Consider the following 19038-nt stretch of genomic DNA (forward strand, 5'->3'; position numbering starts at 1 on the left):
GCCCACCGTCTCCCGCCGCGGCCCGCAGAGGGCGCTGCGACTCCACTCAGGGACCGGAGGCTGCAGGTGCGGGACGCTGCTCAAAGCCCGCGGTCCTGGACCCGCGCGCGGGGAGGACCGCGCCGCCGGCAGCGGGCCACCTGACCCAGCACCCCGTGCCCCCCGGGTCTCCTCCCGCGCCCACCCCCGGCCTCCTGCCTCCTGGACAGCGGAGGGCGCGGGGGGGGGTGCTTCAAGGAGCCCTCCCCGGGAGCACGCGGAGGACGGCCGGCGCGGCCATCAGAAGGGCGAGGTGAGCGGCGGCAGTGTTGATGCCAACACTCTGCCAAGGCCAAGTTTGGCGCCCCCCCCCCACCACGTGGCCTGCCTGGTGGGTGGCCCAGCGCTGAGCCAGGGGCCTGGGCGCCGTCTGGTGGAGGCACCTGCCCCATGCGGTGGCGGGGGTGGTGGACACAGTGACCCGGGAGCACTAGGCTCCCTTCAGAGACACTGGGTTTGTTTCGCTGCCCTTAAGGGCCAGGGTTCCCAGCGGGAGGCCTTGAGCTCTCCTGGGGCGGGAGGAGGGGTCCCGGCTGGGACAACGGGTGGCGTCTGGGGAGAGGGTGTCACTTTCCCCTGGAAGCGGTCACGAGGCCCCGAGCCAGCATAAATAGGACTGCATGCAGAAATCCAGCAACCTGTTGTTCGGGGCCATGCTTTCCTGGGGTTCTGGGCAGAACAGAGCTTTACCTCCAGTCTTCAGAGTTTTCACCCCTTTTTAAGCCAGCTTGCCCCTTTCTGGGAACACAGCCGCCCCCATCGCGGAAACCACACATCCCCACTGAAAAGGTGACGCTCCGAACCGCATTCCCCGCCTCGTGGGGCAGGCCCAGAGCGTGTTACGGAGGAAAATGCGAATGCCTGTTAGTTTCTTCTTAATTGGAGAACAAGATCATCTTCAAATCCAGACTTACTGTTTCCTCACTGTGGGGTCGGGAGACAGACGCGTACCTCTTCCTCTTCTCAGTCCCACCCCTTCCCTACCTTACGCGGACTTTCCGGTTTCGCTCACACCGACGAGCGTTAAGGTTTGCCCGTTAACACCACTGGGTCCGAGTGGCTGCCGGCGGGTCTCCCCGGATTTGTCATCCTCCTTGTGGCTCTGAGTAAGGGGCGGAACTGAGTGGGGTCATCACCTGAATCGCGACAGATTGTGCCCCGATGGCTTACGCCCTCCTCTGTTCCAGCCCCGGCCTCCTGTCCCCGCGGTGTGGCTGCTTTCACCCTACGTGTCCCCATCCCAGACCACACGAGGCAGACTCTTTCGGTAAAGACCCAGCCAGTGAATATCTCAGGCTCTGCGGCCGTGTGGTCTCTGATGCAACGTGTGGGCCCAGGGGCTCCCACAGACAGCGTGTGAAGGGATGAGTGGGGGCGGTTCTAGAACCTGATGGATGGACACTGCAATCTGAACTTCACCTAATTTTACCAGCCATGAAATATTCTTTGAGGTTTTTCGTTTTCGACGATGAAAACAATAGGGGAAAACCGGTCTCAGCCCACGGGCTGTAATAAAAACAGGCCAAGGGCCGGATCTGTCTCCGGGGCCATAATTTGCCAACCAACCTCCCCCCCCACCCCGAACCGAACACATACCTCCAGCGGAGCGCGTGGGAGTGTTCTGAGACCGGCTCGTAGGAGGCCACGCGGAAGTCCATGTCCAGGGCCCCTCAACCCCTTTGAGGAAATTGTGCTTTTGAAGGATGGGTCGTCAGAGAGCCCAGATCGCTGCTGGAGAGCCAGCCCCGCACCGCAGGCCCTTCGTCACTTCCCGGTCACGTCTGGCAACCAACTGACACTCTGCGAGTCTGGCCACGGTCTGCCATGTGGGCGTGATGCTGACGGCCGAGGGCCTCCCCCAGGACAGGCCAGCCCTGTCTCTCCCCCCCCACTCCCCAGCCCCAGGGGCTCCCCCAAACGTATGAGTCACGTGCCCACCCCGCAAGGGAAGTCCCCACGGCCCGACACCCGCCCACCGAGGGGGTCTGTGGTCTGCGCTCAATGAGACCTTTTCGGTCGCATCTTCACAAGCTCAGGGAAGTACGGGGGGGAGCGCAGGTGACAGCACGAGACAGGGATCCCGCCACAGAGCAGACATCGCAGACGGTCTCTGTAACTTCTTTAATTGTTCAAACAATAGAGCACAAAGATAACGGTTTCAAGTACATTGTGATACACGCTTTCGACAGGAATAGATACGCGTTTCGTCGGGAGCGAGGCTGGCGGCGACAGCCTGCGGGCACTTTGCACAGACTTTCCACGCCGTGGGCCCTGAAGGCGGAGCGGCCGCCTGGTCGGGTGGGGGCGCCGCGGCGCCGTCCTGACACCCTGTGTGGAGCTCCTCTCCGACGGGGCTCCCTTTCCTTGGCCACAAGACAGACTATGGTGAACGCAGAGGTGGGCAAGGGGCTTGAGATGTGGCACGGGGAGGCGGGGAGCAGTGAGAGGGCGCCACCAGGCCTGGCCAGGGTGGGGCGTGGCTCAGGGCCCTGGCACCCCGGCGCTGGCGGTCACCGGTGGGGGGCCTCGGGGCCTGGCCGGCGCTCGGGTCCTCTCGCGGCCCGTCCGGCCACACCGCCAATCGGTCAGTCCGTCAATGAAGCCGGAGCTTTCACGCCACCAGTGTGTCTGGTTCTCTCTCGTCGGTCATACTCAGGACGGAACAGTCAACGGAACACAAACCACCACATTCCACCAGGGGTGGTAAGCCTTGTACCTGCTAACTACCCAGAAGGCTAAAGAAAAGTCTTTTACAGAGAAAAACCAAGGACACGCCTGCCCGGAGGGCCCGACCCCTGGGAAGCCCACAGCAGGCAAGCCCCGGGCCGCACGCCGGGCCCCTGTCGCTGGTGCCGTCCATCCAGGCCCCCGGCCTTCTGGAAGAGGCACAGGGACCCGCGTTTCTGGCTGCGGACACCACGCCAGGCCTGCCTCTGGGAGCTGTGTCTCCACACTCTGCCCCGGCCGGATCGAGGCCTGCCCCGAGCTGTCAGGCTCGGTTCTGCTCCCCAGACCCAGGCCGGCCTCTGGACAGGCTTGCGTTGCCAAGAGGCCCTGTGCCCGCCTAGCGCACCCGGCTTAGACGCCCGGCCCAGGGCACGGACACGACCGTGGCCTTCCATACGCCACAGCACGGAGGGTGACGGCCAAGGCCCCTTCCCCCAGACCCACCGACACGGGACACCAACCAAAGGGTGCCCGCCAGAGGAGGACCACGTCCTCGGGACAAAGGTCTACACCTAACAACCACTCCAGACAGACAGCTTGGATTTGACAGCTTCACCGAGGCCCGAGGACCCCAGCAGCCCTGACGCGAGCAGCTGTGACGGGGGAGGAGGCAGGGTGCCCCCCACCCAGAGCGGGTGGACAGGGTGCGTGCCTCAGGGGCTCTGCCACGAAGGGCTCACAGAAGACCCACACTTGGCCCTCTCCTCGGGGGCCCTTCCGGAAGGGGTCCCCCAGTACTTTAGAAAGCAGCTAGAGCCCTCCTTCCCTCCAGGCCGGGGGACCCGGCCTTCCCCGTGGCGTGCACGAGGCCTGCCCACAGCTACCCAGAGCCTGGGGAGAAGGTTCTGGGCGATGCTGCCGGGGCCGCCTCCTCCGGGCCCGCAGGGCGGGCGGTGGCGGTGAAGGGGCTGGCGGTGGGGGCATAGCGGCACCCACACACAGCACCCCCGGCCTGGGGGGCGCACAAAGACGCACACCCCACAGATACAAACAGAGCTGAGGCTTCTCCAGTGATGACAATAGACGGGTCGGTTTGGTTTCCTACTTTGGTTTCCTACTTAAGCTGATCTGAATTCACAGTATAAGCAACACATCTAAAAATATAACGCTGGGGACTCCTGTCAGCACCAGGTTCCCGGACAGAGAAGCCAAAAAGGAAAAGAAAAGAGGGGCTGCGACAGGAATTCTCAGTTAGGATATACTAACCAGTCTGTGCGTGGTACATTTTATTTCTATAAAACTATTACAAAATATTCAAAAATACATTTTAGTAAATTTACAGCAGTTAATTCTCAAGTTATTAATGCAAAAACATCCTTTGTTTTTCTCTGTACAAACTACAGCCTCCGTCCTTGTGGGCTCATCGCTATGTGCGCGTTTAAAAATATTATTTTCTAATAAATTCTTTGAAGTTAAAAATAACAGAGTTCTTCCAGTTTGTCCAAAACAAAAACAAAAACAGAACAAAACCAGTGTGTGTGTGTGTGTGTGTGCGCGCGTGTGCGTGTGTGTGCGTAACAGTCTCAACTTCCAAGAATGTGGCCAAAATGGTGATGAGAACCAAATATTAAGCCATGAAGGCAGCCCACCCGGTGGCCGCTACACTGGAAACTAGTTAAATTAAAATAATATATTTTCATATTTTACACTATTTCAAAAATGAAATGTAATTCAGTTAAGTATTGATCTCTCAAAAAATCTAATTTACAATTCTGTGTATAAAAATATAATTTGTGGACCCCCACGAAGCATGTTTCAGTTTACAGTTGCCGAAAAGCAGGCGCGTGGCGAAGGAGGGGATATGGAGTGTGCAGGTTGGCTTTCTGAAAGTCAGGGCGAGGGACGTGTAGAAAAATAGACTCTGAGCAGGTCGCTTGGCCTCACAAAATAATCTTTCACCCCTGTGAGTACAGTTCACATGATAATAATAAATTATCCAAGAAACAAACTATTTAAGGCTCTTGAAGGTCCGGTTCATATTATTTAAAACATCTATTCATACCAAACAAATAAATAGCCAGGAGAGGTGAAAAAAAAACCAAAAAAAACAACAAAAAACAAAATAAAACAACAACCAAAAAAAATTCAAAAATATATATATATAAACTAAACACAATGACAAAACTTCCCAGGGTCTCTGTTTCCTTATAGTCTACTTTGGACTGTCCTACTTTATTATTATTATTATTAATTATTATTATAATTAAAGTCTCATTCCGTGCGCTTTTCCGCGTGTCTGTTGCTGTTCCTTGCTGTCGCTCCCCCCCACCCCCCCCCCCGGCCCCCCCACCCCGCGCCCGCCCCGGCTCCCCGGCCTTCAGCTAGACTTGACCGCCATGCCCAGCGGGTGCAGGGCCTCGCTGTCCAACAGCCAGGTGCCTATTTGGTAGAGCAGCTTCGAGTACCAGTGGATGCCCGCGGCACCCGGCGCGTCGGCCGCAGCCGGCGCCTCGGGCGCAGCCGGCGCGGGCGGGGGCAGGTGGCCGCCGCCCCCGCCGTCGCCGTCCCCGCCGCGGTCCGTGCGCGCGGGCGCCAGCACGGCCAGGAGCGCGTGCGCCAGGCGGAAGGGCGCGAAGGCCCGATGGGCCCAGCCGTGCTCCTCGATGACCGCGTAGCACGACGCCAGCACCCGGTTGATGAGGATGGTGCCCTGCGCCGTGAGCGGCGCGTACGCGCCCGTGGCCTCCTCGCGCAGCGTCACGCTGTGCACGGCGGCCGGAAGCAGCCGGCGATCCCCGCCGCGCTCGGCCACCACGTACACGCGCTGGCCCGGGCGCACGCGGCTGGCGAAGAGCGCCCGGCGCCCCGGCGCGCCCCCCGGCGGCGGCCCCGCGCCCGACGGCGCCTCCAGCTCCCCGGCCGCCGCCGAGTCGTTGTGCGGCGCCACGAAGAGCAGGTGCGCGGCGGTGAGCAGCAGGCGCTCGCGCGGCTCCCGCGTCTCGATCACGTAGAAGACCTTCTTGGCGCCGTCGTCGCGGTCCAGGAAGGTGAGGAAGTCGCTGTAGAGCAGTCGGCCCTGGTCGTCGGCCGCCAGCACGCGGTCCCCGGGACTCAGGTCTTTCACCAGCTTGGTGCCGCCCTGCTCTAGGTGCACCGTGGCCGAGCCCGGGAAGCAGCCGCCGGATTTGGCCGCCACCGAATTCTCTGCGGGGGGAGGAGAAGGGAGACAAGAGGGGACAGGGTGGTGAGCGCCTGCAGGGAGGCCCGAGCGGCCGGGGGGGGGGGGGCGGGGGGGGGGAGGGGAGGGGCCCCCGCCTGCGGTCCCGCGCCCCAGACTCGGGACGCGCGCAGCTCCGGGGAGAGAGTCCAGGCGGGTCCGGCGCGGACCCCTGTCCCTCGGCCCCGCCGTCTGGGTGACAAAGTTCAGCTGCAGATACATTCCTCAACGGCTCTCTTAAGATTGGACTGGAGGTGACAAAGGTCGGCTGGCGTCTCCGGCGGGAGGCCGGTTCCACTCCTTCCCTTCCGCCTTCCTCCCACCCCATCCCCCGGCTCAGCACACACCCGGCCTCGCCCTGAATTCGCGGGGTATTTGCTCTCCACTCAGATTCCTCAGGAAGCCTCCTCGAGCTCCCTCGGGCGCCGGGGTGCACCTCCTCCTCCTCCTCCTCCCGCCCCCGGCGCGGGGTGCGGCGCCCCCTCGTGCGCTCCGCACCCGCGCTGCGCCGCGGGGACCCCTCGCCTGCCCGCCCCCCAGCGCCCAGCCGGGGGCCTCGGTGCCGGCCGGTTGCGGGGGGGGGGGGGTGTTGCAGGGGGGTGGCCAGGGAGTGCAAAATAGCTGTAGTAGTTGTAGCAACTGGACAAACATTCCAGGGAATTGGCCGAGGTGTGAAAATCCGGGGCTTGTGTGGATTTTCTAATTAAAATCCAATAAAGGGCCCGGCATTGTCATTGTGGTCTCTGCCGTAAGTGGGAGACACTCTGGCAAGAGGGGCCACTTCCATTTCCCTCATCCCCTCTCTCGGCCGCCCCCTCCCTATTTGCTCAGGTGCACCCCCACCCCCCGCCCCCCTGCGATTCACACGCGGGCTCTCCAGAAGCCGGGCCTCACAAGCACTATTTGCACAGCCAGGCCTCCCTCTTCCAAGCGCTCAAGATGTGTATTTGAATTTTAAATGGCGGGGCCTGCTCGAGCGCTGGAAGCGGCCGGTTCTCAAGGCCCCTTGACTACCCGCTTTCCCGAGCCCTCCGTCGCTCTCTGAGGCTCACTGTCCCGAGGACAATGCGCGGAGCCCGGGCGGCGCGCAGGGGGCCGCGGGGGAGGGGCGGGGAGGGCCTGGTGTCTTTTGCATTCCAATCTCCGGGATCATGCGTTTTGCAAATAGAGATCGCGAGAAAGAATCTTCCTGCTGGAATTACACAGGGTTTTTAATCTTCTCATCGGTTTCTGCGGCATGAAGTGCGGGCCTGGCCGTTGGAGGCCCGCCGTCGCCCCCCGGAATGCGACCCGGGGCGCAGGCGAGCCCGAGTCGTCGAGTCGCACGACCCTGCTTGACACGCAGCGCCCCGCGCCCCGGCCCGTGTGCGCCGAATGCCAATGAGCGGCTCTCCGCGCCCCGGGGGTCTGCCCTCCCCGGGCGGGATCCTGGGGCGGGATTACCACCGCTCACTTGCGAGGAGACCTCTAGGGACCCCCGCCAGGGGGACCCCGCGGACAGGCTTGGCCCGCCGCGAGCGCCGCCGCGACCTTCCCCGGGGAGTCCCGCGGAGCGGGGGCGCCGCCTGCTCGTCCTCCTCTCTGGCCGTGCGCCCCGCCCCGCCCTCCCCCCCCCCCCCGCCCCCTCCACACCTTTTCCTCCTGTTGTGATAAGAAGCCACTATTTCCCTTAGCTACCAAGTGCGTCTTGACACTTCGAGAGCGTTTTTCTGCTAACACATGCTATTAAAATACGGTGCAGGAGACAAACAGGCAAAACTGGGCGGGGACGGCGCGGGGAAGACACAGGTCCTCCGAAATTCACTGCGAACTGCTCTGCTAAATGCACCACCTTAGGCTGAGATGGAGACATCTGCATAAATAGCCTCCGGGTTGGGCTGTTTGCCGCGGGAACAGTGCCTTCCTGGCGTGGCTGTTCCTCGCCAGCGACAGAGTGTGGCGTTGTAGGCCCAGGAAAGTCCCCCTCACAGCCAGGGCCGGCTACAGCTGCAGGCTCCCATCGGTGTTCCTGGCCCTGCCTGTGGCTCAGGGACACCCAGCTGGCTCCTAATAAGGGGGGGATGCTTCTGGGCTTGCGGCCTCCAGATGTTGGAAGTGGTAACCACTGGATTTATTACCTCCCACCAGGCCGCTCCCCAAAGGCTTAGCCAGTGCGTTGCCTTAGTTTAGGATCCAAGCTGCTCGGCAGGGAGGGGAGAGGCCCGAGGCTCCCACCCCGGGCGCCCCTCCTGTGCTGGGGAGCTGGATGGGGGCCGGCTGATTCCTGAGCCCTGAAGGAGAGGAAGAATGTAGGCCAGAGCTGGCTCACCTTGCAGGGCTCAGTCTCTCGCCGGGAGAGTCCCCTCCCCCACCCTCCCTGTCTCGCCACCTGCAGAGGGGGGCTCCGGAAGCAGGGTGGGGGGAGGCTCCGGAAGCCCTGTGCCCTCTGCATCTGGGCTTGGAGACCCCCCGGGTCTCGGTGGCCTCAAGGGCAGGGGCGATTCCTGGCTGGCGGACGCACCTCTATAGGGTCTGTTCCCACAATAGCAACCCGAGCCATTGCCACGCTGCCTCCCACCCCCCCCCCGCGCGTCTCCCTCCCTGGAGTCAGGCTGCAGGGCGCAGCGGGGACGTCTCGTGGGCAGATCTGGAGCTGCTGGGTGGGTGGGAGGGGGGCGGGGGCTCTGGAGCAGGCCCCGCCGGCAGCCTCACCTGCTTTCACGGAGCAGTGGATGTGCGCCTTGGACTCATAGTACACCCAGTCGAAGCCGGCCTCGACGGCCAGGCGCGCCAGCATGCCGTACTTGCTGCGGTCTCGGTCTGACGTGGTGATGTCCACCGCGCGGCCCTCATAGTGCAGCGACTCCTCTGAGTGGTGGCCGTCTTCGTCCCAGCCCTCGGTCACCCGCAGTTTCACTCCAGGCCACTGGTTCATCACCGAGATGGCCAACGCGTTCAGTTTGTCCTTACAGCGCTGCCGAGAGAAGGGGGACCCCGTAGATGTGAGGGTCTGGGCCCACCACCCGTCCCGGCCCCCCGCAGGGCCTGCCCGGCCCGGGGCCTGCGGATCAGGGCCCTGTGGAGACGCGGGGGGGGGCTGGGTGGCCGTGGCAATCTGGTGGGCGGCGGGGGGGGGGGGCCTCTGCCGGAGGGGCTGGTCCTCTTTGCAGATGAACCGAGGGCCTCGCCCCGACAATCTGACATAGCGCAGCGCCCAAGGGCCTGAGAAGGTGAAGTCTTTTTGAAACAAGAGAACTGCGTTTTTCACACAATGACCGGCAGGACCGGCCAGGCCCCCGAGGCAGTGGCCCACTCCCCCCACCCCCCAGGCGCCCTCTGCTCCCCAGCTCCCCTTCGGTGGCCCCGCTTCTCCACACCTGCGCCAGGCTCCACCCTTCTCCCTGGCCGGACTCCCTCCCCAGGAGGCTGGAGAGAGGCCCAGGGCGCAACTTTGTAGAAACAGAACCTATGCGGTGTGCTTCTTAAGAATGGAAAGCCCTGGGTTATCTCGGGGCCCTCCCTCCTACCCTGTGCCTATCTGAGACGTGAATCCAGCCAAAGGGAGGCAGGGAGGGGGGCGGGGAGCCCATAGCCCGGACGGGCAGGAGGGAGCCGACTGAAGGGCAAGCAGGTGAGCTATAATTTTCAGTGCGGGCGGGCCGACGACAAACACTCTTTATCAGGACAGCCGCATTCCTTTTCTCCACACAACTCCTTTCTCCGGCTTTTCTGCGGTCTGATGGTGTCTCTTGTTTTCCTTAACCTGTTCCCTTCCCCCCTCTTGTTTTCTTGGCCCCAGAGCAGAATGGCGTCCTGCAAGTTTGAAGAGCAAACTTAAGAGGTGGAGGGAGGAGGTGGGGCCTGAGGGGTGGGGGATGGGGAGGCGGAAAGGCCCGAGGCCTGGGAGCCCTCGGGGCGTCTCCCCCCCCCCCACCCGCGAGGAAGCTGCGGGAGCGCAGGGACGCTGAAGAGGCGTGACCTGAGCCGGGGTGACGAGGAGCTGGGGTTTGGGGGAGCCCCCGCGGATGTCTCCGGTCACACTCAGCTAAGGATGCGAGGAACAGCAGAGCGGCGGCCCTGTGTGTGGACTCCCTCCCTGCCCAGACGTTCCTGCTGATGGTGGGGCGAGGGGCTCGAAGGAGGGGAACCGGTGGTGACAGGATCGCCAAGGGGCGTCCCCAAGACACGCGGACGCTGGGGACGCAGGGCAATTTCAAGTTGACCTCCCGCAGAGCGAGGCGGCGCCGGCTGGGCTGTGGACCCCGGCGAGCGCGGTGGACAGAAGACCGCTCGGGGGTCCTGTCGGCGGCGTGGGGACGGTTCCCCTACGGAGCCGGGCAGGGACTTGCGCGGACTTCTGTCTTCTGCCCGCGCCTCCGGGGGAGGTGAAGGTTGCGCATCAGGAGAAGTCCTGAGTGTCGGACAGTAATAACACCCAGTAATACGCTTGTGGACTTAAACATGCAACAAATTGGCGGGGGGAGGGGGGACGGGGGCGGTGCTGGGGCAGCCCCGGTAACAGGTCACAGCGGTTTTCTTAAAAAAAAAAAAAAAAAAAAGTCGGAAGGGCAGAGTTTGAGTGAGGTCATCCTGAGGATTGAACGCGTTTTACATGAAAATCAATCAGTAAACCAGGGTCAGTTTGGAGCCGGGCTGGCAGGCCGGCTGCGCAGGCGCACAGCACCCGCACGCACACGCACACGGCCCGCACCCCGGCCCCGCGCCGCCCCAGCTCCCTCCTCCTGGGGGGCAGACGGAGCTGTCGCAGCTCCCCACGGGGCAGCTGGCGAGGGGCGGGCGGGATGGGGAGGCCGCGGGCCAGCGCCCCCCAACCCCCACCCCCCCCCAGCGCCCGGGGCTGCGCCAGTCGGACGCGAGGCGGAGGGCCCCCGGCGAGGAGCCCCCGGCCGAGCCAGGCCCGGCTGGCGCCCCGCTCCACACGCGCCCTCCCCCGGGCGCCGCGAGGCCCCGGCGCGCGCCTGCGGGACGCTGTGCACCCGGCCGGCGGGCCGGGCGCAGGCGGAGCCGGGAAGCCCAGGCCGGGGAGCGATTCGCTGGGTCGTGGGCCGCGAATCCAGCCCGGCTCGGTGCAGCCACCGTGAAGCCCAGCGGGGCCGCCGGGCCGGGCTTTGTGTGGGCGGAGGCCGAGTCGGTCCCCGCGCCCGAGCCCCCGCCACCTCTCCAGTCTGCGCAGCCGCTCGGTGCCCAGAAGCCCGAGCAGGGCCGCCCGGCTTCCCCAGTGCGGGGGAGGGGTGTCCCCGCTTCAAAAGGGACCCCCCCCTCCAGTCCCCACACACCTGTCTCCACGCCCTCCCCACCCCCCCACCCCCCGCTCCGGGAAAACAGACCCCTCCTATCCAAACAGGGGGACCCTCCTCAAACCCACACCTGCGCGCCGGGCCGGGCCGCCACGCACACACAAATCCGTTCAGCGTGGCGTCCGTCCCAGGCTGTCCCTAGCGCGGCCCTCGGGCCCTGCCCCGGAGGCCGCCTCCTGCCCCCGGAGCCCCCCGGCCGCCGCACCCGCGCCTGGCACCCGCGCCTGCGGGGCGAGCGCGTCTGTCTGCGCTTCCCCCTCTCCGAGTTAATATTAACCAGGAGCTCATGCGTTCCAGAACTGCTCTGAAAGTTCCACTGGGGACGGTCTTGCCATGGTTGAGGGACTTGGGCGGCAGTCACATTAGGGGGACAGAGACACACAGAGACGCGGAGGGCCGGCCCGCCCCGGGGGAGGAGGGACACGCGCGCCCGAGGACAGAATCCGGGAGGCTGTTTGAAGCGCGGGGCCAGCGGGCCAACAGGTCCTCGAGGAGGGCTCGGCCCCTGCGGCCTGGGAGGCGTCCGGCTTCACCCCTTCGGCCCCGGCCCTGCCCCTCACCACCCCGGCCTCCGCCCCCTCCGCGGCTCTCGGAGGGGAGAAGAAGGAAGGGCAGGACAGGGTACGCCAGGGGCACCTTCCGGCACTGCCCAGCGGCCATCTGCGGCTGCAGGGGACACTCGTGGGGTCCGGGCTGCAATCCCGGCCCGGCTCTCCGCACCCCGCCCCCACTTGGCTGCCCCTCCCCCGTCCTTTTGTGCTGGGAACGGGAATGGCCACTAGCCTAAGGAAAAAAAGTATTTGTTTTCGTTCCGTTCGTCGGAGGGAAGTTGACAGAAGGTCAGAAGTTCAAATGCTGCCAGCGCGCGCGGCGGCGAGAGTGGTCGGGCGCCGGGCTCGGCCGTGGGTCCCCGGCGAGCGGCCGGGAGAGGGGCCGGGGGTGCGGGGCTCGGCCTGGGGGTCGTCGGAGCCCGCGCCGCGCCCCCTCCGGGCCTGACCGTCCCGGCCGTCAGGAGCCCCGCTGCGGCCCCCGGCCCGGCCCTGCCCCGCGCACGGCACCGGAGCCCCGGGCCGCGGCGACCGCTCACCCCGGAGGGACGGGGGCCGAGGCGCGGCCGCGCGCTCGGGGCTCTGCGACCCGCGGCGGGGGCTCCGGGGGCCCCTCTCCGGCGGCGGCCCCGCGCGCACGCGGGCGCACGGCGACCCCGCCGGCTCGGGACCTCCGCGTCCCCGCCCCCGCCGCCTCCCCCGGCCGCGCCACCCCTCTCCCCGGGTTCCAGGGGGGGGGGCTCCGGGAAGGCCCCCTCCCTCCCGCGGGGCGCGAGGTGACCGGGGTCGGGGTCTCCCCGCAGCCGGCCGCGCCCCCGGCGCCCCGCGGCCTGCGCGGAGTTCATTGTGGCTCGCGCCGCTCCCGGGCACAGGCGCGCGCGTCCACACTCGCGGTCCAGATTTAAGGTGGTCGCGTGCAGATGCGAGAGCGAGGCTCCCTCCCGCCCCTTCCGTCCGCTCCAGCCCGCGGCCCCTCTCCTCCCTCCGTCCGGCCTGGCCGCCCGAATCGGGCCGGGGAAGCGAGCGGCCCGGAGGGGCTCCCCCTGGGCGCCTTCCCCGCCCGCCCTCCCCCGTGCTTGCGCCCCGCCAGCGGTGGTGCGCTCCTAGCCCGAAAGGTAGGACTTGGGAGATTTTAATAGGGCAATAAAAAGGATGTTGACCTATATTTGCCAGGAAAGCCATTTCCAGCTTCGGTGATACGTGCATGGAGTTTCAGAAAGTCTACGGTTGGCGGGGAGGGTGGCAGCCAGAAGTCGCAGACGGAGGCCCGGAGGGAGGGCACGGCTGGTTTGCTCTGCTGTTCCCTCCTAGCCCCCTCCCGCTAATATCTAGTCCCCAGTTCCTGTGCCGGCAGGTGGACCGGAGTGATGCAATGCCAGAAGTTCTAAGTCCCTCCCCTCAAGGACCGCGGGCTCGGGAGAACGGACGCGCATCCTTAAAGAAATATCAATACATTCACACTCTGCCGGGCACAAGTGCCCACGGTGAAATGGCAGCGCGGCCGGGTGATACACTCAGGGACCAGGCGGCGCCTCTGGAGCCCTTGCCTCTTGTGGGCTCTGCCTGCTGGCTTTCCCCACGCGGGGGCCCTTGGCCCCCGGGGGCGGCGGGGTGGGGGTGGCCGTGGGAAGGAGGAGCCCCGTGCAGAAGGGGAGCCAGCGAGCGCCCCTGTCTAATGCCCCAGGCTGCATTTCTAGGGTGACCTGGAAGCCACTTCACGTTCAGGGGGCGGACTTCTGCCCCCTCCCTCCGTGTGCGTCCCCGACCTGGGAAGGACAGAGGCCCCCGGAGGGAGGGTCTCCCCAAGTTGCAAGCCGGAGCTGAGGCAGGATGGGAAGGGCCATCCCAGCAGGACAGATCAAATCAGGGCCACAGCCGTGGACCACATCGGCCATCCTCCCCGCCCACCCCCACCTTAAACTTCTGCGGCTGGACCCTTCGCCTCCTTTCCCCCTCCAAGAAGAGGAAGGGGTGGTAAGGAGGCAGGTGGGTGGGGAAGGAGAGGGTGAAGTCGCCTGGCTATCGGCCTGAAGAGCAAACAGACTCCGTCTGGAGCCGCTGGTTACACAGAACCCCCGTGAAAGCAGCACATTCCACGCCCCAGCGCCGGGTTTCTACCTGAGTCATCAGCCGGTCTGCTCCCGTATTTTCTTCATCCTTAAAGATGATGTCGGGGTTGTAATTGGGGGTGAGTTCCTTGAATCGCTCCGAGTTTCTCGAGATCTTCCCTTCGTATCGTCCGCTGGCCCCTAGGGTCTTCTCGGCCACGTTGGGGATGAACTGCTTGTAGGCTAAAGGGGTCAGCTTTTTGGGGTGCCGCCTCTTCCCAAATCCCCTGCCGGGTCCGCACCCCAGCCCCGAGCACATCAGCAGTGCGGAGACGAACACCGCCAGCATGCATCTCGCCAGCAGCATCTCGTCCGGAGCCCAGCGCCTTCCCGCTGTCCCCGTGCGGGTCTGTGTGCGCGAGTGTGTGCCCGTGCGCTCTGGCTTGCTCCTGGCTCCCTCGCTCTCTGCCTGCCTTTCTCTTCCTATATAACCTTGCCCGCCGCGGCTGCAGGAGACTGGCCACCGATCCCCACCCAGACGGGGGCTGGAGCGGCAGGCTGCTGGTCGCTGATAACGGAACACATCGGAGTTGGGGCTAGAGACAGCAATCAAAAGACAAAAAGAGTCTGATTTTAAATGGTAGCAAGCCTGGAGAGCTTGCGAGACAGGCTGCCCTTGGTGCTATATTATAGCTGGCAGGGGCGTATCTGATTGGCCACAGCAGCACAAGCTTGTCTTCTGATGTTTAACCCTAAAAAAGACTAAATTTTTTTTTTCTGTTGCTGCCGTGGCTTTATTTTCACCTGAAGCCTTTGAGTTTAAAAAAAAAAAATCTTTACTGAGACAAAGGTGGGCGGGAGGGGAGGAGGCACGCTCCTCGGGATAACACCGGTTACCCCCCCGCTTTGTGCACAGCACCGCGTTCCCCCTTCCCTTTCTCCAGAATGGTAGGTGCTTCAGTTAAAACCAACTTAAGTTTTAAAGGACAGTCTAGACCCCCCCCCCCCACTCCACGCTTTGATCATCAAAAAGATAGTCTCTCAAATGTTTGAGGGGCAAAGCCACCCGGGTCCTATATTTAAATGTTGTTTTCGGGAGACTTTATCGTGCAGGCCGGGTCTCCCTGCATTTTAAAGACAGAGGGTCCGAGCCTCCTCCTGAATATTCAACATCCTCTGATGATAATTGTCACTGACCACAACCTGAAGCATTGTTATTTGAAGTGCCTTAAGCACCTTAGAAAAATATGAAAATACCGCTCTTTTGTGGGGATTCAGTGAATGCATTATTTTTAACCCTCCAAAATATGGGATGCAGGCGTGCTCAGGGGCTGGGACAGGGCGACCCGAGGGACTGTCCGGCTGGCTGGGCCAAGCGGGTGTGGGGGCCGCACCCCAGCTTGGAGAAGGGAGCGGGTGCTGGGGCCTGCGTGGTGGGCGGAGGCCCATTGTGCCTGGGGGCAGTGGTGAGTGGGCAAGGCTGTGCGCACACCGCCCCCACGATCAATCGATCGGAGCAAAGTGCAGGCCAGGGATGAGCTTAATGTGGGATTCAGGCTCCTTCCACGTCGTGCCTAGCCGGCTTTCCATGGGGCTCTGCCAGCCAGCCGTCAGGGGCCTGGGGGCTGCAGCCCGGGAGGGGGCAGGGTCCTGGGGGGACCCTGTTTTGGTCAAGGAGGGCTCCGTGCTCAGAGCCAGCCACCCTGGAGTCCTCAGTCCCTGTGCTTCCTTCAGAATTAAAAAAATCACCCCCAAAAGAGTCCTGTTTGGACCAGAAAAATAAAATCTGAAATCCCCCATTTTGCAGAACGTACCCTCGCCTTCTCGCCCCCCACCCCCACCTCACCCATATGTAGGAATTGCTCTAGAAGGAAGGGAGGGAGGGAAGGTTCTCTGTGGAGAATGGAAATACCGGCCCCGGGGAGAGTCAGACCTTGGAGTGTCCCTCTGTGAAATGAAGTGTCTCCCTGGACCCCAGCCCAGCCCGGGAGGTGAAAGCTCGACCCTAAGACAATGGGGTGTTCCCAGCGGCCTAGGCAAGCCTCTGGCGGGGACGGCGGGGGAGGCGAGCACCCTGAGAACCATCTAGCTGGGCCTCCAAGATGCTGAAGAATATTGGGGCCCAGCCAGTTGAGGCCTCCAGAGATGGAACCCACCTGCGCCACCACCCCCCCCAACCCCGTCCTGTGATTTGTGAATGAATAGTCACCAATCTCAGGAGGCTGCCTGCCTCTGGGCCAGGCGGGAAAGCAGCTCCCAACTTTGTCCAGGCCAGCGGGGGAAGGAGGGTCTCCACTCAGGTGACAGGGCCTGTCTGTGCGTCTGTGCTCACGGTGCAAACAGACCGGGAGACGTCACACTGTCTGTGCCTGGAGGGTTGGCCTGTCCCAGGCGGTGACCATGCAGGGTGGATGTGACACTGCTGGGTGGTGCGGGCCTTGAGCCCGGGGGACGCCACAGCTCTGTTCTCCCTTTCCCACCTTGCCGGCTCCCTTCCCTCTCCCCTCCTTTCCCCTCTCTCGCTTCCTCCTTGCAAACTGGGCGAGGGAGAAAGGGCCGCAGTGCCCCAGGAGGCCTGGACCCCCCTGTGGAGCCAGGGCCAGCCTGGTGGCGGGCACCCACAACACACGGTTCCCGGAGGCACGGGGGTCCCAGCCTGGCCGCCCGCTGGTGCACAGCTCGCACCTTGCACCTTGGAGGCCAAAGCCGGAGGTGCAGGGAGCTGTCGGCCCCCCTCTGGGCCCTGCCCTCGTCAGGCCACCGGGAGGTCCCCAGGCCTGCTGGCCTCCTCACTCCAGGGTCCCCCTCCATTTGCCGCCCGCCCGGACACCCCAGAGCATGCCGGGGGGCCGCCCCCCCCCCCCCCCGCCCCCGGGACTGGCCATCCTCAGGGATGAGATAAGGGCGGCCTGTGAAACGCCCCCGATGCCTACTTCCCAGCATCTGCTCCCTGCTGTGGGTTGCGGGGGCGGGGTGGGGGGGCGAGAGTCTGGACCAAACTCACGTGCAGTTTGTATTTACTGCCGTAGAAGCAAGGGCGCCAGCGAGCCCCCCACTTTCCCTTCCGCTCGTCCCGCCCCCTCCCCGCTTCCCAGACACCAGACACTCTCTGTCTTCCACCTCCAGACACCAGATGGCTCCCTCTCTTTGCCTTTCCCCCTCCAGACGACTCGGGCCCCTCCCCACGCAGGTCAGAGGTTCCAAACCCCAGGCTCTGCCCGGCCTGGCCCTGCGTCCCAGGTAATCTCAGGATCCGCTTCTGCCGGGTCTGGGCTCTGTCCTTCCTTCGGGTGCCCTCTCAACCATCCCTCCGCCCCCTCCGCCCCTCTTTCTGTCCCTCCTCCCTTCCCTCCCCCCGCCCCTCCCCCTCCCATCCCTCTCATCCCTCCGGCCCTCACCAGCATCCCCGCTGAGGACAGGTGGCTGTCTGTCTTCTGCCCCCACCCCCCAGGAGGCGCCTCCCGGCCCGGCCCCCCCCCCCCCCCGCCTCCCCACCGGCCCCCGCCGCTAGATGGCCTCCTCACTCTGCCTTCAGGCCCTGGCTCAGCCAGTGAGGAAGATCCCGCTGACTAGGTGGAGAGGCCCCTGGAGGGGGTCTGGCCAGCTTGGCCCCTCCCCCTCCCCCTCGCCGGTGTCCACGCCCCCCCATCTCCCCCTCCTCAGACTGGTACCCACTGGGCCTCAGCGGGAGCTCTGACCTCCCCAGGAAGCCCACGCACGGCTCCCTCCCGGGCGCCCGCTACCTGGTTAGATCTGTAACCTTACTGCTTCCTCCTCCTGAACCCCTTCCCCTTTGATTTCTCCTCCCCGTGGGACTTCTGCCCGGTCTCTTGCCGTCCCGTCTTACCGTCTCAATTTCTTGCTGGTTTTATTCCAGCTTTGGCAAATCGGGTTTCTGGTGCTCCCTCCAGGGCCTCCCTCTGAGTTTTGGAGGGGTGCACCTGTCAGCCCCGTTCTCCTAACCCCGCGGCCCTTACCCGATCCCTGCACGTGGGGCGTCTGCGTCCCCAGCTTCCTGGCCCAGGACTGGAGTCCAGACGCCGACGAGCACAAGCTTCTCCTGTGCGCAGGCCAGCGGCCGCGGCCGGGGAGGAGGCCACCCGGCCACCGAAGGCCCGCGCTGCCCGCCCGCGCGAGGGCCGGCTCGGGGCCAGGCTCCCGTGTGGGCTGACGCCTGCCGGCAGCGTTCCTCAGCAGAGCGGAGCAGGCAGAGGGCACCGGGCGGAGGGGCCGGGAGCGGGCGTGCTGCCGCGGGCACACTCGGCCTGAAGCGCGCTGCTCTCCGAGTTGGTGCAATGGCCTCTGTCCAGACCGTGCTCCCGTCTGGAGTCGCTCACCCTTCGCTTTGAGCAGGGGGGCTCCTCCCTGGGTCTTCGCGAGGCCTTGGGTGTCAGGGGCCCTTTCGGGGTCAGAGAGGTGTCCTGGCCACTGCCGACCCACAGGCCACCTGTTTGCGTGGGACTACGGACGGCCAGGCAGCCAGCGGTCCCTCACCTGCCCGGGCCTGGTGGTTCCGATCCCAGCTCTGGCGCGCCGTCTACGGGCCCAGAGCCATCTTGGAGTCCTTCTGTGAGAGGGGCGTTCCTCGGACCTCCGGACCTAGCGAAGACACAAGTGTGCCTGGAGAAGTTAGGACAGGAGACCCTCGCTGCACGTCAGGGTCACCTGGGAACGCGAGCAGGAAAAGGCAGGGCCGACCAGCGGAGGCTGGCTGCACCCCCCGGCAGTCCTCTCAGAGTCTCTGCTCTGCCGACTTCCCCGATGGGGATCCTGGAAGCTCCTGGGGGGGGGGGCCGCGCGGGCCCTGTCCTCCGGGACCTTCCGTGTCCGCACCCCATCTGTCCCGGCGGGACCTGGTGAGCGGCCACAGAGCCTCACAGGCCGGGGGCCGGAGGGTGTATGAGTCTCTGACCCTTTCTGGAGAGCGGATGTGGGGGGGAAGCGAGGGGGGGGTGTGTGTGATTGTGTGTGAGCATGCACATGTGAGTGTGTGCACACGCGTGAGACTACACGAGCGTGCATGTGTGTGTGTGCACGTGTGAGAGACCACGGGAGGGTGCACGTGTGAGGCCGGGACGGCGGGTCCTCAGAGCAGTGAGGGCACAGACCCGGGAGGCGGGAATCGGCGCCGGCCGGCCTCTCAGCAGAGAGCCCAGAGGTGGGTTTGGAGGCGGACCCGGCCTGGCCCTGCCTCGGTGTGGGGACCCTGGAAGAGAGGGTTC

At 64.5% G+C, this 19038-nt stretch overlaps 1 protein-coding gene across 1 annotated transcript; it reads right to left on the reverse strand.

Annotated features, from left to right (window-relative positions):
• Positions 1–5067: 5067 nt before the first annotated feature.
• SHH (sonic hedgehog signaling molecule) lies at positions 5068–17220 on the reverse strand. Its single transcript, XM_042977233.1, has 4 exons — positions 17215–17220; positions 13887–14498; positions 8615–8876; positions 5068–5910 (listed from the first exon to the last, which is right to left on the reverse strand). The coding sequence occupies exons 1-4, from the start codon at positions 17218–17220 to the stop codon at positions 5084–5086; spliced, it is 1707 nt and encodes a 568-aa protein (XP_042833167.1). The 3' UTR covers positions 5068–5083.
• Between the last annotated feature and the right edge of the window lie 1818 nt (positions 17221–19038).

Source organism: Panthera tigris, chromosome A2 (genome assembly GCF_018350195.1).
Source record: "Panthera tigris isolate Pti1 chromosome A2, P.tigris_Pti1_mat1.1, whole genome shotgun sequence".
Taxonomy (NCBI): Eukaryota; Metazoa; Chordata; class Mammalia; order Carnivora; family Felidae; genus Panthera; species Panthera tigris.

What these genes read in the sequence shown, in the direction of transcription:
- SHH (XM_042977233.1), bottom strand. An exon ending in CAGACCGGCTGATGACTCAG is followed by an intron (nt 8,877 to 13,886) that starts GTAGAAACCCGG and finishes TTCTCTCGGCAG; the next exon opens with CGCTGTAAGGACAAACTGAA. An exon ending in CCACTGCTCCGTGAAAGCAG is followed by an intron (nt 5,911 to 8,614) that starts GTGAGGCTGCCG and finishes CTCCCCCCGCAG; the next exon opens with AGAATTCGGTGGCGGCCAAA.